General features: G+C 41.2%; 1 protein-coding gene across 3 annotated transcripts in view; it reads right to left on the reverse strand.

Moving 5' to 3' along the window:
- The window catches only part of septin8a (septin 8a), a 44,151-nt gene that overhangs the window by 16,154 nt on the left and 2,501 nt on the right, over nt 1-25,496 (reverse strand). For all 3 annotated transcript variants that reach the window (XM_074611073.1, XM_074611071.1, XM_074611074.1), the window contains exons 2-6: nt 15,991-16,105; nt 15,488-15,683; nt 11,685-11,871; nt 5,980-6,141; nt 4,447-4,543 (exon numbers count right to left, since the gene is read on the reverse strand). In XM_074611073.1, the coding sequence (XP_074467174.1) occupies nt 4,447-4,543; nt 5,980-6,141; nt 11,685-11,871; nt 15,488-15,683; nt 15,991-16,105 (757 nt within the window). The remainder of the gene's footprint in view (nt 1-4,446; nt 4,544-5,979; nt 6,142-11,684; nt 11,872-15,487; nt 15,684-15,990; nt 16,106-25,496) is intronic.

Raw genomic sequence — 25,496 nt, forward strand, 5'->3', positions numbered from 1 at the left:
TCTTCTTGACGTTATTTTTTCCCCCCATTTACAGTCTTGATAATATCTTCATAGTCTACGTGGAAACTTGGAAAGCTTAAAATTATTTGATATGCTTAATCTCCTACAATCTTTAAATGAGGGCGCACTGAAGTGCCAAATTTCTGCAAAGCAATAAAACCTGGAGCACAACCTAAAGCAGCTGTAGAACTTGATACATCAGCATCAGCCGGCGGATAATCTTGGAAAAAGTAGAGTGGCTTGTTGAAACGGATGTGTTGTCAGAGGAAAAAATAACTTGCCCCTTTTCAGGAATTTAATGTGATCAACCTGTTAGCAAACCCTCAGAAAGATGCTATAAAGAGCTTTTCTGTTGTCTCAGATCTGGTGTGTGTGGTGGCGGAGGGAACGTGCAGAGCGGAAGCACGTGGCGTTTCAGGGGCTGCAGCATATGCCAAGTAACCCGGAGAATGGGATGAATGTTGTGTTTAAATACCACCACAAGCTGTGAGCTCTGAGGATGTAAAGGCGGCAATAATGATATTTAAAAAGCCCAATCAGCATGGCATTTAGCTTCTCCTGATGGAAAATACTGGGAAAGCAGCCTGCAGTGCATGATAGCAAACCACAATGCAGCGTCAAAAAAACGCAACATAACACCCTCAAAGTGAAGAAAAAAGCAAGTGAATAAACACTAGCTCACCTTCGTCTACTTTAACGCTTTTGGACCTCAAGTAAATCTTAATAAGACGTGAAATAGTAGCAGCCATGCAGCTGTTTGAATCACTCACTCTTATTTTTACTCAAATTTGCTGGTTGACCACACATCATTAGTGGGAGTATATGCGTTAAAAAACAGGAATGAGCTGTTTTCTGGGGCTGCATCCAGGCTACTGAAATTGCCTGTTCATTTGGCATCTAATAGTCTCTCTGTACCGGCCCCCCGCTGAGGGGCAGAATGAGGGCCAACCCTCTGACTGACTGCAGCACTGAGCCCTCAAGATATCCGAGCACAGACACATTCACACGCCAGCAACGAGAACAGAAACATTCACATATATATCTATTCCCACATAGAGAAACGGAGACACGGCTGCAATAAATCTGCAGATGCCCAAAGAATTAATGGAAATAGACAAATGTGCAAAAATGAAAATACATCAAAATGATCCATGGCAATCCATCCAAAAGTTAATGTCTGGAAACATTTCACTTAAAAAAACATAAATGTGGACCTCATGGTGGCGCTGGATGAAAAGTCAAACAATCTCTCCAAAGTCATTAGGACACGTCTGGGAACCATTAATGTCCATAGACTGTATATAACAAGTGCACGTAGTCACTGTTAGCATGGATAGCACCCATGTTGTGTGCACAGTTGAACAAACACAGTAGCTTGCAGAGAAGAAATATGGGGGGTCTGCTATATGTCACAGATGTCTGGAGTTCAGAGATAACAGAGCATCGAGATCCTGAGGGAAGATAAACACGCACACACCAAGCCTCCTTCAGTTACTCTTTTTTATCAGTAGACAGTCCTTCCCTCTGTCTTCCGTCAAAGTCTATGGAAATTTCCCATGGCTCTTGGAAGAGGTTACCATAACCCATCTATATGACATCTGGCATCCGCATACTGTTTCCACTGACACAGGCCCTCCTTTCAGTCGGCCAAGTGGAGTAAAACACTGAGACTTCTGTCCTCCTCTGCCCCCAGTGTCCTCAGATACTGTGACAAAGTGTGTTGTATGAATGGTGAGCCATCAGTTTGCAAGCAGGCCTGACTAAAAGATAAGTCGTTTTCTTGTAATACATCCAATCAGACCAGATTTGTGTTGTTAATAGGCAGAGATGGACATGGTTGAAGAAGATAATTAGATGCAGGCAATAACAAGACCAAAGAACAAAAGACAATGTGAGTTTCTTCTCTAGAAATAATTCTTAAGTTACATCTAATGATGCTCATTGAAACACAGCAGCATCATTTCTTACAGTATCACTCTATATTTCACCTGCTTGGCAGTAATGTTAGCTGACCAGACAGAGGTCTCTCCATGAATCACTGCTGATCCTAGTGTTGGCTTTTCCTGCCTCAGCCTCCTGACCGCGGCCGGAGGGAACAGAGGAGACGGCGGAGTTTTGGTCGGGGACGAAAACGTATCTCGCTGCGGAGCCCCGTCACTTCACAAGACACGGGGAAACCTCTGTTGGTCTGGAGGAGCTGCAGCAGTTATTTCTGCACAAACGTCCACTGTGCATTCACTAGATATTCTCAGAGCTACTAACTCTTCTGCAGTGTGGAGTGTGCGCGCATAAACGTGAGAATGGAGCCAGAGAGGGAGAACGTGCGCGGTGTGTGAGTGAAGGCAAGCAGGCAGGCAGAGGAGCAGAGTACAGCAGAGACTCTGGTCCTGGAGACCAAAGCTCTGGTCTCCCCCGCGTCCTCCGACCGCGGCCAACACTGTTTTGCAAGACGGGCTTCACTAGATATAACTTTAGGGTTTTGGTGCTTCCGTGTAGTTTGTGTTGGAGTCAGAGTCTGAACAGCGTAGCCAAACAGGAGCGCGCATGGGACACCGACCCGGATTGATTTATACATGTAAGTAGTTACAAACAGTCCCTTTAATTGCTGCTGAAGAATGACAAAATAATTACAATGGAGACAAATCCCCAAGAAATGAGTTTACAGTAAAGCCGCTATAACCTTCTGCAGATTGCACTATTCTGTATGTTACTGGACAGGACTATAGCTTCATGGTGACTGATGGAGTCCAAAGGAATCCGTCCCCCAGGAGACACACATCAGGCTTTATAAATAACCACAGAGTGTCCTCTGAGGGTTGGGGAATGAGGGTAGTCAGTGGATAATGGAGAGAGGAAAGGACGGCAGGGTGAGGACACAAGAGCAGAGGAAAGGAAGGAAGGAAGGGAGAGTTAGAGGAAGCAAGAGAGGGAGGGAGCTTCTCTCAGAGAGCAACTCCCATCTGAGCAGTAATATTCTCACAGCACAACTCTGTGTGACATTATTAAATTAAACTGTTTACTCTTATTGTCAAGCACAGAGGAATGAGCTGTGGGAAACAAAGATCCCTGGAGAGGTCTTGCATGCACGCAGACATACTGGCGTACATGCACGCCACGCACACACACTGGCGTACATGCACGCCACGCACACACGCCAAGGCAGAAATATATATAGGGAGAAACATACAGTACAAACACATCACTGGCACGCACAGACGCACACTGGCAATTTCCCAAAACAATCTCTACCCACTCGCCCTTCATTTCGCAGTGTCACTCCGCATGAAGTCACGCTCGCAGCTGCGGAGGGCGCTCCGCATTAAGAGGGCGGGTATAAATAAACAGGCAAACTGTGGGACGCGCTCGCCACTCTGCCGTGAGCAGGAAAACGTCTTTCACCGTGGACACTGATAGACGCCTTGCTTTCTCAGCTGCTCAGTTACATTGCATGCCGTTTCTCCATAAGCACAGAACATCCTCAAAACAACCGGCATGTGGTATAAAAGAGATCCTTTTTTTTTTTTTTTGATGATGAATCATATGATTCAATTTAGCATCTCTATTATAAGTGTTATATTGGCATGAACAAAATGGTATTTGCAAACTATGAAGGCGGATGTTAATTGTATGCGTGCTGTCCTTGTGCTGCTGCAACAACCGAATTTCCCCGCTGGGAGTCAATAAAAGTTTCTCTCATCTTAATTGTTGCAGCTAAAGTTTTTACTATCCACCTTTAATCTACACTTACTGCTTTGGGGTGGCCCTTAATTTGGCGAAATCTCCCCAAAACAGAACAAGGCTGCAAGGGCCGGAAAGAGACTGAACCATGTACTTCCTCCAAAAAAATAGACCACTTTCAGATGCATTCACAATAAAATCCTTGAATAATCACTATGCATGCACACTCATATTATGGCATAGTAAAGACTGTACCACAGTTCAAGTACTGACTCTGTGCCAATATCTCCTGATATAGCACTCCTCCCACGTTTCTACATGTGTCTCTCCACCTCATTTACCTATTTAATGCCTGTAACCTAGCAACCTAACAACCAGCTCGTGGATATTCAAACTAACCAGCATCATCAGGTTTATACAGGGAAACAATACAAGTAATACAAGTATTTATAACCACTAAGTCACTTGGTTTTGTATTTGTGTATAGTTTTTGTGTAGCTGTCAAACATGTCATCTTGCAAGGACTGTCTTTTCTTCTTTTGCTTCATTACAGGCGAGGGAAGTCACTAATGACTAAGACAAATGTTAATGGACTATGATACTAAGAATACACTTACAGCCTTAATACGTGTGCCCACGATCACTGTGTCCCTCTGTGGCAGTCTACGTAAAGCATCCACTGACCTCTTCATGCACTCACTGTTGTGTTTGCTTGAGAAACACAAACACCCACACACCCGGATTAGCTTGCATGTGAACGGTTCTCACCTTGCACAATACCCCAGGGGTACTGTCTGGCTCTCACTGTTTTGTTCCCGACTTTGACCTCTTCCACGCTCCCAACCACAGCAAAGGGCAGATGGGCCTGCACAGGGAAAAAGATGGTGGAGTGTTAAAAGGGTCAAGAGGCCACAGACGTAACTGGAGACATTAACAGGGGCTGAGTCTCAGCTCCCTCTTTCTTCTGGGTTACACTCTCTTAATGTTGATATTCTTTACAGCACAGAAAAACATTTCACAAGATACAAACATGTACAAATAACACCAAAAAAAAGGATAAATGAAAATTAAGTTGTTTACTTTCAAATAAAACTCTTATAAAACTCTCTTATCTTTCACAACCAGACCACACCAGAGTGAAGTGTAACCACATTGACATATGAGCCTCACCAGAGCGGTGTTTTAACTTTTAACATGTGGCTCAGTCGGGGCTGAGAGGGGCTATTTTGTTGAAGTGGTATAACACACACACACTTTCTTATTGCTCTCAGAGCTACTGCGCCTCGTTAGCATCGACTGTGAAGCATCATGGGGAAAACATGCCCGATACGCAACCTCAAAAATTAGGCGGCGAGTTGAAACCAGCTGGTTGGTTGCAGCTCAGAGGAACAAGCTGGTGAGTGTGGGCGCTGATGTAACCGACTATGAATAGATGGGGATACTGTACGAGGACTCAGTCTGGGAAAACCAAATGCAGTCTGATTTATCCATGAGAGAATTTACTGTTTGTGCATTTGTACATGTGTGGGCGTGTGTTTGTCCCCATTATAAAATCAGAACTAAAAAAAAAAAAAAAGGTTAAATATGAAGAAAATCTATTTGTGCTTGCTGCTTGAGTAAAAGTCAAAAGCATATATTCAGTTATATGTCAGTATTTCTAAATAACTGGTTTATTTTGACGATGGAAAATGTACAAATGGACAAAAAGCCAGTTGTAGGAAAGCAGGTGTTGCCATTGAGATCATAAAATCTTTTTATTATGGAAAGAATTGAGGAATGGAGAACTGGTGCAATCAAACAGAGCCTGTATTCATACAGTTTTGTGTAAAACTATGTATAATGTTTGCATATACTGTATGTCCAAGGGTCAGCTGGTATTTGCACATATTTTGACTGTTTTCCAATGTATACACTCAAAGATTTGTGGGATTGCAAAGTGTCTAGATAAGAGAAACAACATTACTTTTCAGCACATCAGCGCAATAAAATGGTGTCAACATATGCTGCTGTTGCCAGATGTGTAACACATGTGGTCAGTGTAGTCAGTAGGCACAGAGATAATCCTTTTTAATCCAACAATGTTGAGAAGTGTCACAAGTCTAAAGAACAAAGCCATCATTTCTACTGTATGTATATGTATATATATATATATATATATATATAAGTATGTACTAATAAAGTATAAATCCCCAAATAACCCATGAAATAAGGGATAGTCCCACAACACTATTCATATTCAACATTAAAAGATAAAAAAAACTGATGGTATGAGAATCTTTTGAGCGTCACAACATGACTTACGTTCATGGAGGCGTTGATCTCACTGACGGTTTCGTCGTCTGTCGGGAACTGATATATCTGGACGCCGTTGCTCACCAGCTCGCTCATAATCTTTATTTTGAATTTATGGAGCTCACTCTTGGAGATTGTGTCCGCTTTGGCAATGATGGGAATTATGTTTACCTGAGGAAAGGATGAGAAAAAAGAGATTTAATAAACAGAAGTTATTAAATGTGTAGAGCATCGTTCTTGTTTTTACGGTCGAGTCTGCCAAAGATATACAAGCATTCCTGTATTCGACAGCTGCGTATACGTGGAGTTCATTATGTAATGGTATTTCTTAGGCTGCTCTGACACGCGTCTTCATGACAGGACAAAATGTACCTGTCGAGCTCAATATGATGAGAGCAGATGCACAGAGAATCAACACAATGTTTTCAGCGAATTACAGATTAGAGCAATTAACTTCCCCATGTCAGCGGGTCATGAACAAACGCTCTGAATGAAGCTCAATTAAACACACTGAAGGCCTAATTAAAAACAGAAGTGCGTTGCTAAATATGGCTGAGAAGGCACACGAGAGCATATGTACAGTGAATAAGCTCAGTCAGAACCCCCGACAGATACATAAAACAAACAGTGATTATGAAAACAAACTAGGCTCCTCGTCTCCAATCAGCAGCAGATGTGCAGAAATAAACACAGTTTGTCTGCATTCCTCTGTACGGCTGCGTTACCCCAATCACTAACTGGGAGGACGAAGAGGATCCCCACAGATTCATCAACTCCGTAGTGCGCCTCAGAGCAAGAGCCGGAGCTTGTTAGGAGTCAAATTACAGGCTCATCATACTTTATTGGATCATTAATTTACAGCAGGGCAGCCAGTATCGTTGTTTTAACCCTTACTTATCAAACCAGGTTGGCTAATCGCGATCCAGTGCTGACAACCGCCTCAGTGAGGAGGGAGGAGGATGCAGCGATATTTGTTCACTTCCCACAACCGGATTTTCCCAGCTGGCCAAAGGAGTATTCCCTAATAGTTCTCAGTGTTTGTTCGGAACAACTAAGAGCACCAGATGGGTAGCTGTAACCACATCAATGCAGTTTGCATGTAAGATGATCATTGAAGGAAAAACATTCACATAGACTGATATTTCTGGCTTTTTTTTTTTTAAATCTTACACGGGTCAAACATCTGTATATGAACGGATAGAGGAGAGTGACATAATATAAAATATTATAGTGCAACAGAACAAAAGCTATTATCAATGGATCCTCCTATTACTACTATTTGGATAGGAGGAAATATCAATCCTTGTTTGTCTAATGACCTCTACAAACTGAATCCTCTACATCCTAATATTAGATAATCAACTAGTAATGATTTCCTCCTATTCAAGAAAAAAAAATAATAAAGCGAAAGGACACCTCCTTTTCAGACCCTCATATCTCTTCCTGCCTTCATCCACCACAAACCAAACTCACTCTGGTAGGCCTTCAACCATCCTCTGTGGGGAGGGGTGACTCAAAACCCATTTACAAGAACAACACCATTGTCTAGCCTTGACAGCAAACTCTACAGGCCGAGGTTGTTTCTGGTCCGCTTCCCTGGTTGTTCCTGTGACAGGGCTATCTGGCAGACACGACAGCTCCCTTTATTTATCTTTAGTTTCCAGATAAAAGCTCATATTCACACACAGCAATGCTCCCATTGAAGTGATTATATCTCAGCACGGAAATAAAAAAATGGGATTGTGGAATTAATTATACTCTGATGAAGATTGAGCCTCTTGAAATTGCCTCATGGCAACGAAATGTATTCATGGTAAGCAGAATGTTTGGACTTGAATCATCCCTTTTTATCATTTATGCTGTGCTGAAACGATTGGTTGATTAATTAATCATTAGAAATGAATGAACAACCACCAGTTCCAGCTTCTTAAATGTGAAGATTTACTGATTTTTTTTTAATTGTGTATCACGATATCTCGACGTATGATTTCATCACGATACGATTCCATTAAAAGATGATAAAGTATCATATTGAATTATCGCCCAGTCCTCTTTGTGACATGGTCAGGCTCTTGTCTAGGCCTGTAGAAGCAAAGCAGGTACCTCTGTGGTATATCTGTAGCCACAGAGCTCAGAAATCATAGAAATAAAACTGCCAAATGTGCAAAGACTGATAGTATGTGGTGAGTCGCTGCTGCAAAAATATTGCCTGCAACACATTATTATTTCATCTAGAGAGAGACCACCGCTGCATAAAACACCCCATCAAGCCTGTAAAACAAAACAGCGTCACATCCACACTGCGGTCACTCAACACTGGCTCGCTTTCAGATAAAACAGCGGTCATATTTCACGTAGTGGAAAGACTGCTGGGACGGAGCCACTGGGGTCAGAGCGCTGTTCACCGTGGCCACCCACTCACTGAGCCCAATGTTGTTCTCACAATGCTGTAAATCACTTTGGATAAAAGTGCCTGCAGCCACCATTGTTGTTATGTTACACCTTCTGGCACCGCGAAAAATGAAAAAAGGCTGCCGTGTGTAACCAAAATGTCCCAAACAGACATACAGGAGGTTCGCAAGAAAGAGGGTTTGGTTCATATGAATGCAAGAGGAGATTTAACTGAGGTAAGCTGCTTTGCTTTCACTCATATTAGGGGAGAGTACAGCAGGTAAGCTATATTATAGCTGCTCATGTTCATATAAAGATAATATATTTAGCTCAGGTAAGCTACCATGTCTTGCTTCAAAGCAAGGAGTACAGAGAGTTGGCCGCGGTGGTTTGGATGGCATCAGGAGACAGTTGGCAAGCGCAGGGTGCCAGGGTTTGATCACTCTGTTGGCTGGTAAAGACGGCAGAGAGGCTCAGCGGTCAGCGCTGTCACCTCGTAGCAGGAAAAGTGCTCAATTTGGATCTTGGCCCTTTTCTATGTGAAGTCCTCTCTGTTGAACAGCATTCTGGTCCATGACTTTAGCCTTGGAAATACACTTGGTCCTCATTACTAAGTAGTAAGGATGGCTCAAATTGGAATAAATTACAAAGTATAATAACTTTATTAAATAGGGCTGTCAAAGTTAACACGATAATAACAGCATTAACGCAAATTCGTTTTAACGCCACTAATTTCTTAAATGCTTTAACATAGCTTGCTATTTTTAATTAACCTCTTAAACATCTGACATGACGCCTGAGGCTGTAGCGGGCTCAGTTTTAAAGCTAGAGAGAAGGTAACGGCATCATATGAAACTACAAAAACTGAAGGAATTGGTACCAACCATGTCATAGTAGCTTGTCGCAAAGGAGGCTAAATAACGCTCCAAACTTACGCTGAATTTTGGCGAGGAAAAAAATTGACATGGCCATTTTCAAAGGGGTCCCTTGACCTCTGACCTCAAGATATGTGAATGAAAATGAAGTCATAGTCAAGTCAGCAACACTTGCAGATGTTGTTGCCTGTTAGTTCTGAGTTTGCCATGTTATGATTTGAGCATATTGTTCATGCTGAATGCAGTACCTGTGAGGGTTTCTGGACAATATTTGTCATTGTTTTGTGTTGTTAATTGATTTCCAATATTAAATATATACAAACATTTGCATGAAGCAAGCATATTTACCCACTTCCATGTTGATAAGAGTATTCAATACTTGACTAATCTCCCTTTAAGGTACATTTTGAACAGAAAATGAGTGATTAATTTGCGATGAAGTGAAATATTAATCAACATTTCTATTTAGTGAATGTAAATATCATCGAGACCTACGAAAAGTTTTTTTTTTCTTCTGAAAACTGTCCCTTGAGAGTGACAGTTGGCTGAAGTATCCGGTCATCGTTTTGAATCGTACCACCACCAGGAGACATTTGGCAGAGATGCGCTGTCGTGCGTTGATAGTTGGCAGAGGTAAGCCAGCAGGTTTTGGTCACAAGCTGACCATCTGCTTTGCTCTGGATTCATTATCACTGCATCAGCAGACACCAGCAGGGCTGAAGCACTTTGTCATTCATACAACAGTGTGATCAGTAGTTATGTGTGTACATTTGACTGATGTAACAAAACTTCATCCATCAGTGAACATTAAGGTATCGTGACAGGATGTAAGCAAGCATATATACTAAGGGTGGGGGAAAAAATCGTTACAGCATAATATCGCAATATTTTGCGTGGCAATGTTTCATCGATACATGGACATCAAGTATCAATCTTTTATTATATAAACTATTAACCTTTTAACAATCACTATTCTGTCTTTCAGAGGTTGTAGTGGGCTCAGTCTTAAAGCTAGAGTGAAGATACTGGTAACATATGAAACTAGAAAACCTAAGGAATCGGGGAAAAAGGCTAAATAATGCTCCAAAGTTGCGCTAAATTTTGATGAGGAAAAACTCCTACGTACATGCAGCTTCCTCATTTTAAGTGCTTATAGACATACAAGACGTCAGCATTATCCTTCTCGCCCTCAGGTCAAAGACACACAAATCTTTCATTTGCATTTTAACTGCCTCTTTCTCTGTCATTTCTTCTCTTCTGGGCTTAGTAAACATGTGCTTTGAGGCTCTTTTCTCTTCCTGAAATTCCACACTTCCCACACGTTGAAACCAAGATTCAGGATCAAAAAACCACTGAACGGTTTAAGCTGTTTATCACTGAGTCGTTTTCCAAAACATCTTATCAAAATGTCAACATGCTGAATTTATTGAAGTGTGTTATCAAGCATAAAGAAATCATCTATATCAATGCCATATATGTATAGAAATCCTATATTCATGCCTATATATCTCTTTGAATTACAAAAAAGGGATCAAACTTCAACTGGAAAATTCAAAGAAAACTGCTGACAAAGAAAAAGATTTCCGAAATATTAAAATATAAATAATACAAATCGCAACAAATGCAATACGGCTCCAATTTAGACCTTAAAATGTGCAATCTTGCCCTTTCTGACTCTGTCCTCCCCACTAAAATCACTCTCTCCCCCCTTCTTTCACGCTCCCAGTGCTGCTGGGATGAGATTTTGTTTCCACCAGTTGTCTAATTGAGGCCAAGCCAGTGATCGTGTCTCCACTGAGCTGTACTCATCGAATGTTTGGCAAAACACGGATCCACTGACCAATAATCTGTGCAGTAATACTCACACATGAATAATGAAAAAGCCACAAATCAATGTGGCTATTGACTGGTGTACAATTGACCTGTCAACCACAACTATGTCAAACTGGAACTCAGTATTAGTAAGATGAGCATGAAGAGGGTGTATTTTAATTTTTTTTAATTTTTTTTTTATCATATATACAGTTTTATATATTATATATGGCAATTCAGAAAGTGGGATGGACCTTAACGCAGCAAATCAAACATTTTCACTTGCGAAAAACACGCAACATGTTGGTTTTTAAGTGTAAAACTACTCATATAGGGCAGGTTGTGTGAACTTTTCTTGAAATCCTGTACGACCAAATGGAAGCTTGCACATTCACTGCCACATTTTTCTTTTCGTTTCCTTATTCTTTTGGGACACAGAGAGTCCACACCTCAACAAAAAGATCAGGGATCTCCACGTCTCAGTGAAATGCACACCGGTCACAGTGAAAAGGAGGTCGGGTTTCAGCAACACTGATAGTTATTCACAGACAATGGGAAAGGAAAGGGAGTGAGTGAGTGCGCTTTTTGCCAAAGGGGGAAAACCAACAGAATGTGGATGTGTGTTTTTGCGTTTACCTTGCTGTCCAGTTTTTTCATGGTGACGAGGTCCAGGGACTTGAGGGAGTGTCCTGTCGGGGCGATGAAATAAAGGCAGATGTGGATCCTGGTGTCGTGGTAGTTAAACAGCGAGCGCTTGATCTTCAGCTCTTCCTGGAGATAGTTTTCAAACTGAGTGTCGATGTAGTCAACGATGGGCTTGTAACTGTGGAGACAGGCAAAGAGAAACTGTGAGGATTTATGTCTGTGGGTAAAAGCATAAATATTTGTCTTCTTATTCATGCGTTTGTAATGGATGTAAAAAGGAAATATGGACTTGTCACTGGGGAAATGAACCAAGACAGTTATGTTTTCAGTAACTGTGTGATCTGATTCTGTGCCAAGATCACAGCTTAGAGCTGTACAGCTTAGTGCTGCGTGAAAATTTGTGCTCGGCTTATGGGAGTCTGGTTGAAACAAATCACAAGAGGCTGCAAAACATCCCGTCCTCTCTCACACTGCTCTGATGGCCTTTATGGCCTACAGTGTCACCAGGAAATCAAAGAAATTAGGAATGCGTGTGTGAAAACATCAAAGTTTAAGGTAGTATTTGCTCATGAGCGTTTTGCATGTGTAGCTAAATAAACAGGCCCAGGCAGACAGGTATGTCAAATTCCACAAATTTCTTAAAGTCCATGGTTTTGGCAAACATACCACAACACCTGCATTGCTAGGGGAGACTAAAGCCCTGATAAGACAGAGTGCGTTTTAGCAGCCTACGGCGGCTTTTTGTAATTGTTTTCAATGAGAGTGAAGCGTTTTGCACGCTGCTTTTGCGTTGCTGTGGGCCTCACATTTTTACAAGGGCGCCCTGAACGTCTCGAGTTGAAAAAAATTCAACTCGTTTTTTTTCTCTCATTGTGGTGACTTTTGCTGGATACCTGGAGCTACAGTATATGACTTTACCGACCGTAGTTACCTTGATCTGAACAGAAAACAGCAGGAGCCAAATTAGAGCGGTACCTGAGATTTCAGGTAAGTTGTTTTCATCAATGTAAACTGCACTTTTAACTATTAGGTAGCATACAGTTCATGGTTTGTGTTTTAAGCTTACGTTAGCACTCAATTGGTGGCTTGTTTTAATTTCTTTTTTTTAAAACGCTCCATCTGATCAGGCAACAAAAAGGCAGTGCGCCTCACGTTTCCCACTAGCAAAACACGCCGAGTCCGATCAGGGCTTTACTCTGACATGAACCAATACTCTTGGGAAAAAATAGATCTAAACAAGACTTGCACCTCAATTTGGGCAGAATAAAACTGCTTCTGACTCTGAACAATTTTCTCACTGCAGTGATTATCAAGTTAAATGTCAAGAATTATTAAACGTCTTTTATTCAAACGATATCTTATCTTTGTTAATGCAGCAGTACGGTTCGTCTCTGCATACCCAAAAGAATGATAATGTTAGATCACGAGACAGTTTGAGGAACATTTATGCTGCATTCACAGCAAGTTCGTTTGGACCAGTTTATTTGAGTCTGTAGCTTTAACTCATTTAGTTTGCCTTTGGAGAGATGAGAACGAGACCATTAGCCACATATTTAATAAACTGCATCATAGCTCTCTTTCAAGTGAGGTTGTGCTTCATCAGTCACCATAGATACAAGTCTAACAGTCATAGTTTGGTTCTCACGGCATCACTTGGCACTGGCGCTATCTACAGTTGTGATAATCTGTGTTTGAGATGCTCAATAAATTCCCACAATTCCACCAGGATCGCCTCCAATTCATGACTAAACAACGGCATTGCTGTGGTTGTCAAACAGATGTGCATTGCTTATGCTATGTTGCTATATTTGGGCCCAACACGACCACCTCAGCCTCGTTGGTTGCAGCTGGCGTCACCTCTGCTTTCACATTTCCTCCGGCTCTCACTGGCAAGACTGACAGGCAAAACGTGTTTGAAAACAATTGTAAAATTGAGCCCAGTCATACATCTGAAACACCTCCTGAATCTACATCACATCACATACCCAGATGCTTCAAAGTGACTGAAGTGCGACCCAACTGTATAAGTGCTACAGTAAAAGTGCTCCCCACCAAGAAACAAGTCTAAAATGCACAGTTTCAGGAGTACAAGGTGACAGATCTTTACATATGATAGTCAGCTGTTTCTTTGTGTGCTCTTAACTTATAACTAATTTGTTAATTTAACAGCCGACTATACTTGTAAATTCTCAACAGCAATCTTCCCACATTTTACAGCTCAGAGTGAGACACAAGTCCAAAGAAATATATTCTATATCGTCAGCCAGCACCATGTTTACAGTCATCTGTCCTCTCCCTTCACATCCATCTTCAATCTTCTCTGAGGAATGCACCACTCTGACCTTTTGAGGCTCTCTCAGTGTGCATTTACAGTCCGCTGCAGGGTCCGTCCTTCAGCATGTTGGTTTATACGGCCCATAGAGAAAGCTGCTATCAAAGGGCGTGAGAGTGCTGCTTGCTGGCTAGGTCACTACAAGAACACTCCATTCCACAGCTGCATGTTAAGGGAAAAAAAATCAGCTATTTCCTCTTTATTGCTGTCCAACCTCAACTTATTTCCATCCTACAGAGAAAAACCAAACCTGGACTGATATTAGTTTGTGTCTGTTTCTCTCATTTGTATCCCAAGGCAACAACATGGACCTAATTTGGGCAAAACTATGGCGTTGTTCACTTAGAAATAGAGAGGAAGGTTTGGATAAGAGTTGACAGGAGAATCTGTCATTGCAACAGTCAGGAGTCAAATGGAAAAAACACTGAAGGTATGTGTTTTATGCATGTGCTCAGAGTACCAGATGAAGGGGATTTCACTCGTAGGACAATACAATGAGTGCTGTTTATTGGAATTAGGGCTGCCCCCTGCTAGGCTTGATTTAAATCATGGACTGGATGGTTTTGGTGAGTAGGAGGTTAAGTATGGCTTAAAAACTGGGTCAAATTAGCTTGAAAAGTGTTAAATATATCCATTGTTTCAAAAGTTTAGCAGAACTTTTTTTTTCCATATCCCTTTAAACACATTTATACTATACTTGCTGCTATTAATCTTATCGTGTCACTTTATCTTGTGACTTGTCACCACCTTGTAAGTTTTTCTTTGATTGCTCTTGTTCATTTCTGTAAAGTTTCTACTCTTATACTAGTTGTATATCCCTCTTATTTTATTCTATTTGTTTGCATTTGTATTTCTTTATTTATTTGTACTTATTCTGTCTTTGTGCTGCTGTAACATCTGGATTTCCCCTCTGAGGATCAATACAGGCTTATCTCATCTCATCGATCATCTCTTGTGACCATTTGGAGGGGCCCAACCCGTCAAAAAAATGTTGATCAGTGTTTCCCAAAGCCCAAGATGACGTCCTAAAACGTGTTGTTTTGTCCACAACTCAAAGATATTCAGTTTACTGTCATAGAGGAGTAAAGAAACCAGAAAATATTCACATTTAAGGAGCTAATTTATCTGCAGAACAAGAAGTCTTGCTGATAATACTTCTGTACTTTTACTTAAGTATGATTTTGAATGAAGGACTTCTTCTTAAAATGGAGTATTTTTACATTGTTTTTATTAGTACTTTTACTTAAATTAAAGGAATCTGAGTGCTTCTTCCACCACTGCGATGGCTATAGTTCAACGTGTAGTTAGGAGCAGCTTCCCACTGAATAATATTCGCTGAAATGCTGTTGAAACACCTTATTCACATCCTGGCATCTCGACATCTTTTGACCTGCGCATGAGCGTCAACCATCTCATCATGTCACTGTCTTAAAATCATCGATTATCATTTCATCCTCCTCACCTGTCATCTTTGTTGATCTGATCACCGAAGCCAACGGTGTCAACGATCGTCAGTTTGAGTTGGACGTTGCTTTCTTTCAGGTCGTATGTTCGCGGTCGCAGATACACGCCATTCTGATAATGGCTCGCCTCTTCGTTCTCGAACATGGTGTTGAAGAGTGTGTTCATTAACGTTGACTTGCCGATACCGGTCTCCCCTGTGGGTGGGAGGAAGTAGAGAGAGAGAGAGTTAAATTACTCCGTCCCCGGGGAGTAAATCATCCGCTTTTAGACAGATGTTTTTATCGCAGCAACACAATTGTGCATTTCTTTTATGTCAGGAAAAACAAAAGAACGTCACTGCTGTATTGTTGTAGCTAAACATGCTGTTTGGAGGAAAACAAATCAAGATTGAGGAAAAATCACTGTAGAGAAATGTTCAGCAGTTACAGCATGGCATTTTCCATCACTTGCTAATTGTATACATTACATTGCTCTCACACTGTTGTGTCGTTTGGTACTCACCTACACAGAGAATGTTAAAACAAAATCCCTGTGTGACCGATTTACTGACCAGTTGGTCAGGGAGGCTGTCGAATCCAACATGTCCGCCCAAATTTAGGTTACGCTTCTCTTCATTCTGGAGGCACACAAACAAAACAGAAACATTAACAAGTCTGGTTGCATGTGAGGAGAACGCACATATGGCGAAGACATTAGTCAGAGGTAGGAAGAGCTGAAGCTGAAGCAGTCACATTCCTATGCAAATCAAAGACCTAAAAAGTACATCCTTTCTGCAGATGTAAAACTCATCGGCCAACATTAAGAGATAGGTAATCAGGGCCTGCAGTTGAGATGTGCTGCTCATCACAAATGCATGATCCTTGCAAGTTTGACATCATTGTGAAGGTAAGTAAACAGGCTTTCCAACGATGTAAAATACAATGCCAATTAGCATTGTAACAACAGAGAAATAATCGACCAAAAAACAAGTTTCCGAACTTTTTTTTCCCAGTTTATTTGACTTCAGGACATCTCAGACTACATACATGCTGAAAATCAAACATTTTACTGTATTAATTTAGATATTTTCCAAAGGAGAAGTCCCTAGAAGTGTATGATTCAACTTTTTCCCATGGTCTAGTGTTAAAAACGTTAACAAAAATCGGAATAAATCATAATATCGAATCGCAATAATTGTAGAATCACAATACTTAAAAATTGCAATACACATCCAATCGGCACCCAAGTATCGTGATAGAATCGAATCGGGAGATAGGTGTATCGTCCCACTTCTATTAGCTACTCCTTCCTATTACTTCAGTACTGATGGGTCAACACAGCCGCATAGTCCAAGCAATGTGAACACATCTATGTTAATTTGGCCCCTATATCATCATGTTTTACAATCAAATTGAGTGCAACAAGCTGCACCTCTCAAACAAAACTAAAAATGATCACCGCTGCTACAGGAAATTATTGCAGAGGCCGTGCACAACCGCTCTATAATCAATCTGCATTTAGGCGAGAGCATCCTGGAACTGAGAGCACAAAGATTACCAATATGCAACCAGCCAAAGACAGCCAGACAAAACTATTGGGCTGTAAGCGTTTTCACCTTTGATCTCCCTTATCTAACTCATCTGAAGGAGAGACAGTCGGTGACAGAAGAGAGCGTGTTAGAGCTGAGCAGACAGACAGCACCTTGAGATGAATGGGGCCACCCGAGCTCGTCTGGCTCAGCCACGAAGGGCTGAATACTTGAAGGCTGATGTCACCGAAACACAGAGCAGCCTGAGAGCGGAGCAGAGCTCAGCTGAACGCAGCCCGACTGTACTGAACTGAGAGGTGGAGGAGGGCAGGCTCTGCATGAGATATATAAAACCTGACTGAACTGCACAATAAAGGATGAGCACTGTGTGAGTGTGTGTGAGGGGAATAAAGAGAAATAGGGCTTAATGTGTCAGGCAACACCACTGGAGTAATCTGACGTGAGCTGAGCTAGGCAATACCGAGCTGGAGCGCACTGGGGGTTTTATGACATTACAGTAACGCCCCGTGTTCAATGAAGAGAAAAATCTATACGAGCTGTAAATATGCTTTAAGGGTTTCTACGCGTGACGTTGTTTGTGAGACATTCAGCCAAGCCGAGGAAATGTGTTTTATGGCAAGCCAGGTAGCAGGAAAGCCAGTCGAAGACTTCAAATTCCTATTGGAGGGTTGCATTTTTTGTTCCTTTCGAGTCTGGATGCACTTACGGTGAGTCACTTTGAACAAAAGCATCTGCCAAATCAATGTATTGTTTGTGGTACTCAGTAGCAGGTTTACAGGGATGATGAAAGAGGAAAAGGCAGCACCCATTTTTTGTTTATTAATCACTGTAAACTCAAGAGCTTGTCGAACAGCATTAATGCTTCCCCTGTTGTATTCAGTTTGCTGAATAAAGCTTGTGATATTCGGATAGATCGCTGGAGGGGGAGGGTGTGGCCTGGAAGGAAACCGGTGCATTGACCCTCTGGATGCCCGAGTTGTGTTTAAAATAGGAGAAGTCGTCGATTTACATTAGCCTTTATTTATCCAGGGAAGGATAAATAGAGGCCTGCGTGCTCATTTTCCATCAACACCCCAGTTTGGTTTCCAGTTTCACATGTGGTGGCTGTCTAGCTGCGCACAGTTGGTGATTAGGCCGGCGTTCTTGCTCAAAGGCACCTTGACAAGATTTTTCTGTGCGAGAGGGGAATTTTTTTGTCTTGCTTAAACCACAAGTCTGGGAATTTACACCTCGGGTCACAAAGACTCACTTCTGGAAACTCACCCCTTCAGAGAAGCATGGCCAAAGTCAAGCTTGTGTCATACTCAGTCTTAAGGAGTTGTTTGACCTTAACCACATTTGGCGAAACTCGCAGATTCAGAACAATAACAAAGGTCCTGACTCATGAGATAATTCTAGGCTGACCTCCTAGACTGAGCCAGACCGAGCGCGTAATCTTTGTGCGAGAGGGTGTAAATCGTAAGAGGCAGTGGCGTCTGCGACTGAAGGCTACAGAAAGAGCACGCAGACGTGGAGAGCAGCAATGTTATCTTTAAGGATCAGACAGAAAAGAACTGCAGACGTGGACACAAACCTCTCCAAGCTGTGACTTAACTGGCTGAAAGTATGAGTGTGTACTGGACTCATGTGGTGAAAGAAGTACTAAGATCCTTCAGTGTATTAAAAGTAACAACACAACAATGTAAAAATGCTTCATTAGAAGAAGTCACTTAACACTGACTCACAGTTTAAATCTGCTTGCTCAGAAATGTTTTAGAAATGAGTGTCTGTACCTTGAAACAAGAATGAATAATGCAGATCGCTGCATTAGAATTAGAAGAATTAAACTTGACATTTTATTTTAGAAAAATAGCCTGCTTGAAACAAGTTCACTTTGCATTGAAAAATAGGTTGCAATATTCTGACTAGCAAGACTTGCAGAAGTGGAAGAAGAGAAAGAAGAAGTGGATCAACTGTTTTGCATGAAAAATCCTAATCCGCAAAAATATCTAGAAACTGGCATTTGTCAAAACATTTAGAGAAGTAAAAAGTACTTTGAAATGTAGTAGAGCGGAAGTATTAGGTAGCAGGAAAAATGACTAGACTCGGCTTGCGTGCGAGTCTATGTATTCGTGCATGCGTGTGATTATTATCATGTGAAAACATCTCTATTTTTGGTCATTATCTTGTTTGTACTTTGACTGAATGATTTAGTTCACTACAAAAGAAGACATTTCCATCTTATGAAGCTCTGCTCAGAACAAACTGGATTACATGAAGCATGCATCGCAAAGCTAAAAATAAACCCGACTGTAAAGTGAGTTCCTACAACATTTACATTTAATGGCACAACAACACCCATCCGTCAGCTACGGATGTACAGCATATAACCAGCAGACGAGAGCTATTAGGGAACCTCTGAGGCGTCCGTCCACCCACCCGAGCTCGTTCAGAGAGGAGACGAGTAGAGCAGCGGTGTAAAGTATGACAGGAATGAAAAGCATCTGGTTAACTGTCTCAGGGTGAGGAAACAACAGTCAGTCGCTCAGGCCACCGTTATCACCAGACCAACAGGAAATGGCTTCACAGAGGGGCCCCAGGTGGCTCAAAGTGAAATGAGGCACTCACAATGCTGCTGCTGTGTATGTAGCTGGCTGATGGCAACCACTTTTTCTGTCAGCAAAGGGCCTTTTTCACTTCTCTTCTCACTTTCAGGGTCCTGGAATTGTTCATGCCAGCTCACTGTCTCACTGGGATATTGGATCTAAACAGAGCCATTGTTAGTGTTATTAGGAACACCTGTGTTTGTCCTACTATGACAAGTCAAAATGTCTGCTGTGAAAAGGCCTCCTATGTCAAATAAAGTTCAAAGTACAATGATGCCTCATGTTTTCTAGTCAAATACATATCCAGGTAAACAGAGCAAACGCTATGACCTAATATGAATCAATCAAACCAGTTATTGTTATAACACAGTGTGATTCATGATGATTCACAGGCAAGCTTTGGAGTTATAAAGAGCGTCTTTTTTTTTCTATGATTCCTAGTAGGGCTTTGCGATCCCAGTCACTTCCACACAGTGAGGCATACAGCTTATTAATTAAACACGGGTAATACCCAGAGCTCAGGTATCGCTGTCAGTGTCGGCACTGAAAAACTCTGATTGGTGCATCCCCAGACTTAAGAAAACATCTTTGTTTTGGTACAGATCCCCGCAAAAATCACACCTTAATCAATTTTCAAAGAAAAGGAGAATAATTATATAAAAATGATCATTCCCTTTAATATCGCAAATCATATTGCAATTGCAATATTAGTCAAAATAATCGCAATTAGATATTTTCAAAATCGTGCAGCCCTAATTCCTAGGCAGATTTATGGATGTTTCTTCCCATTGAACATCGGAGATAATGATATCCTCGAGAAGTGCAAGTCACACTGAATCTAGACATGTATGTTTGTGAGCTGAGATAGACCTTGCTGCTGCTCCAACTGCTGACCGTGGCGATAAGCGGGCAAAATCAATGGGACAAACTGCAAAAGCAAACTTCCGGCATGCACCTGTCCCCTTTCACCTCATGCAGTATCTTTGCCTAAAGTCTCTAACTAATTGTTTCAGCACTAGTTCAGTCTTTAAAGTGCAACTCAATGCAACAAACGGAAGCATTTCAAACATCACAAAAAATGAGTGAATACCCTCCCTGGCAGCAGGAAAGTGAGCTCACAAGGCATCATCTGTGACGTCAACTTACGCAAAGTTAAATGTGACGCGGATCCAACCTGACATAAAGTGAGGGCAAAGCCAAGATCTGTTTTACGCACCCATCACTCCACTGAAACATTTTTGGCGAACAGTCCTAATACAACCTGAAATCAGTCATTCTCTCTTGCTGCAGACCGCCCTCCTGATGTCTTCCCATCTTCCTATCGCCTTCTGGCCTCCACTCCCACCTGACTTGTGTTTGCAGCTCGTGTCCGCCTCAGTGAGCCTCCACCTGACAGACAGCAGCAACCTGACAGACGGAGACACACACTGCTGCTGATGCTTGTGTGTGTTAGTATGTGTGTGTGCGGGGAAACACACCAAGGGAAGGCCTTTGAAAAGGCTTCAAATATTTACAATAACTTGAGGTGCACTTTGTGTACAACTAGTTTCCCTTAAAAGTCTTGTTTTCACATTAAATTTTAAAAGAGGCCAGATGCTAGATAGTATTCCAGATTTTTCACAATGGTATTTTTTTTCCTTCGATCACTTCACGGGGTATTTTCCACTTCCTATATCTATTATTTATGTTCATTATTTTGAAGGCATATGAACTCTATACATACTGAGGATTTGAAAGAAGTTATAATAGGAATTGTAGCATGCTAGTGTGATTGTTTTTGGAGCATGACGTGTGAAAATCTTGAGTAGAATGGGAGTGACATGACTTGGACTTGAGAGTAGGGCTGAAATAACTTGATGATTAATTAATTAATTGACAAAAGATTTAATCACAAACTGCTCTGATAATCAATTAACAATTGAAGTTATTCACCAAGCACAAATGCCAAACATTTGCTGGTTCCAACTCCTCAAATGTAAGATGTTGCTGCTTATTTTCTGTTTCTTATGATTGTAAATTTCATATCTTTGTCTTTTACTCGGACAAAAATGCGATTTGAGAAGACGTCACATTGGGCTCCGCCACATTGCCAGGGAACCTCCTGGTTGAGATGTATGCATACTTTAGAGTGTCAAAGGACTTAAGCTAAGCTAACATGGTCTGGGCTGGGATCTGAAATGTGAAAACAACATGTGAAACTACTGACATCTGTTTCATGACTATAAATGACTTTTATGACAAATACTCAGCTGTTTTTTTTTTTGAGGGATGAGTCATCTCATTAGCCTGTTGTGGTTGGTAGACACATCAAGGAAGCCTAAGTGTAGTTGTTAAAGTGTACTCACTGCAAGCAACACAGCTTCATTTCGTGCTGAGAGCTGATTTCAGTTTGGGGGTTTCTGGAGACACTTTGGGCCTAATTCTACTTAGCATCTGTGAGTGGAGGAGACCACATGACAGACTCAATGACAAACCCACACACACATTAAGTCCTCTTTTGATGAGGTGGGTGGTGGCTAATGCTTCCTGTCAAATGAAATGACGGTCACGCAGATTTATGGAAGTGCCTGATGCCCTTTGTAATAATGTGTGTGGACTGGTACATCATACTTTTGAGATCTTGCATCACAAAGGATTTCACATCTCATCCCATGTCATTAGATCGTTTTTGCAATATTGACAGCGCCAAGTACCACGCCTACACATTTGGTGTACCGCAATAGCCGTTCTCCTGCTGCTACTTGTGCCCATAGCTGCCGGTGATGTTGTAATGGTAAAAATGTTGTCGGTTGAGATTTGGAGGACACCTGTGTGCCATCAGGAGATAAAAACAGGTTTTCATCTGTTTATTATCTTATCGAATGCCCTCGCCTCTCTCTCTCTGTCTCTGTAGTCTCACAGTCATTGCACAACAATTGTACGGTCACTTTAGTGCTCAGCCTCATCACTCATCTACGCCCACCAGGAAAGACAAAAAAATGAGGGAGACAGACGGGATAGGAGACAGGAACCATTTTACGAGACAGATGCGCAGCTTGCTCATCTTTACAAGGCTTTTCAAAAAATACATTTTCCTCACTGAAATGAAGCAGAAAAAAACATATCCTAATAAAAACATTTTTTATAGTTTTAGGGCTGCAAGTAACGATTATTTTCACTCTCGATTAATCTGTTGATTATTTTCTCAATTAATTGTATGGTCTATAAAATGTCATAAAATGGTGAAAAATGTCGATCAGTGTTTCCTTAACCCCAAGACAGCATTCTCAAATGTCTTGTTTTGTCCACAGCTCAGAGATATTCAGTTTACTGTCATAGATTAAACATGCACTCAAACCATTTAATCAATAGTTGACAATGAATCGGTTCATTGTTGCAGCTCTAGTTTTGTCAGTTATTAGCCACAAGCCAAAACCTTTGGGATTTCTCAATGGATTAGATGTAAAACTTCTCTGGATCTGGAGAGCTTTTCTCTCACATGCACGCAAAAGCTTTCACACGTGCCAAGTATTCAAATTCTAGACTAGTTATGCATGTTATTGAATGCTGTTTAACGATGGATACTAAATGAAATTGGACATGTACAGTTCGGGACATATTTTTGTGCCCTTTTTAGATACAGTAAATCCTGCTTTCTTACTGATGACAGAGATTTCTTGCATTGTGCACACATAGGATACATGCAGTTTTGAATTGAGAAAACAGTAATGCATTTTTCTTATTTTCTGTTTTGTGTCTCAGCCAAGTCAGTATTCACATACCCCTCGTGCAAGTTTCATGGTTCATAATCCAAATCGGAATTGAAAAAAATCAGGACTCCATGCAGCCTTTTTACTACAGACACGTCCAAATCCCAAGTGAAGCAAACAAACATTAGAATAATGGCAATTTGAGCTCTAGAGCCTTTCAGCAACACACACGACTGCTGATGGATTAGACTTGTGAGGCTGTGGAACGGTGTCTTCCACTTCCACGCCATCCTGTCAACAGCTGTTCAACATGTGCACTACATTTTATGGTGAACGTTCCTTCCTTACTTAGTTCAGACAGAAAGAATGGCATTACAACATCAAAACAAACATTACTGCCTCAAAATCTTCATTCAAGCTTTTGCCGACATTATTTGGAAAGCTATTTTAATCTTTAGAGCATCACTATTTGGGCTTTTCAAACAAGTCTTTGAGAAATTCTGACCTATTCTATAGATGGATATTGACTCACTCGTCAACACAGAGGCTGCAGCTCGGGCTGTCATGATTCATCTACAACATCGGATTTGACAGCTTCGCCTCTAGGCAGTCCTGGCCTGTATGTTCTATATACAGCTAACATCCCTGCAATCTGTCGAGAGCAACATGCAGTTGCAAAAGGCACTGGCTGAGGAGTGAAGGAAGATGCTTAAAGTGAACAAATGTAGACTGAATACAGCATAATGTATTCACATGTTAATATCAGCCTCTCTGCACAAACAAGCAAAGCTGCAGAAGTGCAAGCGACTTGCCCCGTAATTCCTCATTCCCCATCTCTTGCCTTTAAGCGCTTTATGAAGCTAATTTCATTTTATGCATGCAGGCCTCACGGGAGAGGCAATACTCTTTGGGGTCAGTAAGCACTGTACATGCTAAACATGTTGCAGGGTATTTCATTACATAACCATTTAAATGAACAGTTTCCTCTTCTATATGCTACATAATCAATGAGTGAAAACAATAGTTGGCTCCATTGATTGCCACATGCGGCTCTGGCCTAGAAAGTTATCCCAACATGTCCATTGGACGGGATTGACGTGGGCCAACCAACCATACATCCCTATCAATAGCTGCACATAATTAACAGCATGCCCTTTACACAAACTGCCAGGCGAGCATGTCAGTTTGTTCAATATGGTCTCAATTAGTTCAGAGAGTTAGACAGGAAGTCAGACAGACAGTCGTTCCACTGGCCAGTTTCACTGCAATCTCAGCATTTATTAGGGCTGGGACGATACACTTATCTCCCGATGATACTATCACGATACCTGTGTGCCGATTCGATATGTATTGCGATTTGATATTATGATTTATTGTTACTTTTTTAACACTAGTCCATGGGAAAAATTTAAATCATACACTTCTAGGGACTTTTACTTTGGAAAATATCTAAATTAAAACATTAAAATGTCTGTTTTTTTCAGTATGTGTGTAGTCAGAGATGTCCCGAAGTCAAATATATCAGTCATTGTCAGGTATTTTTTTAATTTCTTTTTCTCCAGCAACTCAAAAATCAAAGAGTAAAGACATTTCCCTCACAAATTAATGATATTCTCTTTTTAATTTATAAGAGACATGTAATGTTTTATACTTCTAGTGAATATAATCCAATCAATCTTATTTCCATATATGTATATTGTGTATACAGGTCCCTTTGTTAACACCTTATTTTTTATACTTCTGCTAACTTTGCCAAGTCTGTCGCTAGCTCTCCCGTCAGCTCCGTTCTGTCTAGCTCTGCTTTTCCTGGCAATATGTGAAACCCAAAGTGTTTCCATACTTTACTGGATGTGTAGTGTTTACCACGTTGGATTTAAAAGGTAAAGGTTCAAGTCGTATCTACACAGAGTAGACCCTCCGCTGTTTTGTACTTCCTCGTTGTGGCCAGCTACAATTTGTTTTGTTGACGGATACAGAACGGATATGACGTCAAGTTACTCAGACTACAACAGTAAAAGCGGTAACTTCCTTCTTCCTCTGCATAGACTGAAATGAAACAAATATATAGATTCTGGCTTTAAAAAAAATAGATTTCGTAAAAAGAAAAAAGAAAATTGCAATACATAAGTGAATCAATTTTTGTCCCCACCCCTAGCATTTTTCCTCATTGATCAATTCTCTAATTTTGTATTCCAAAAGAGACAT

Source organism: Sebastes fasciatus, chromosome 16 (genome assembly GCF_043250625.1).
Source record: "Sebastes fasciatus isolate fSebFas1 chromosome 16, fSebFas1.pri, whole genome shotgun sequence".
NCBI lineage: Eukaryota > Metazoa > Chordata > Actinopteri > Perciformes > Sebastidae > Sebastes > Sebastes fasciatus.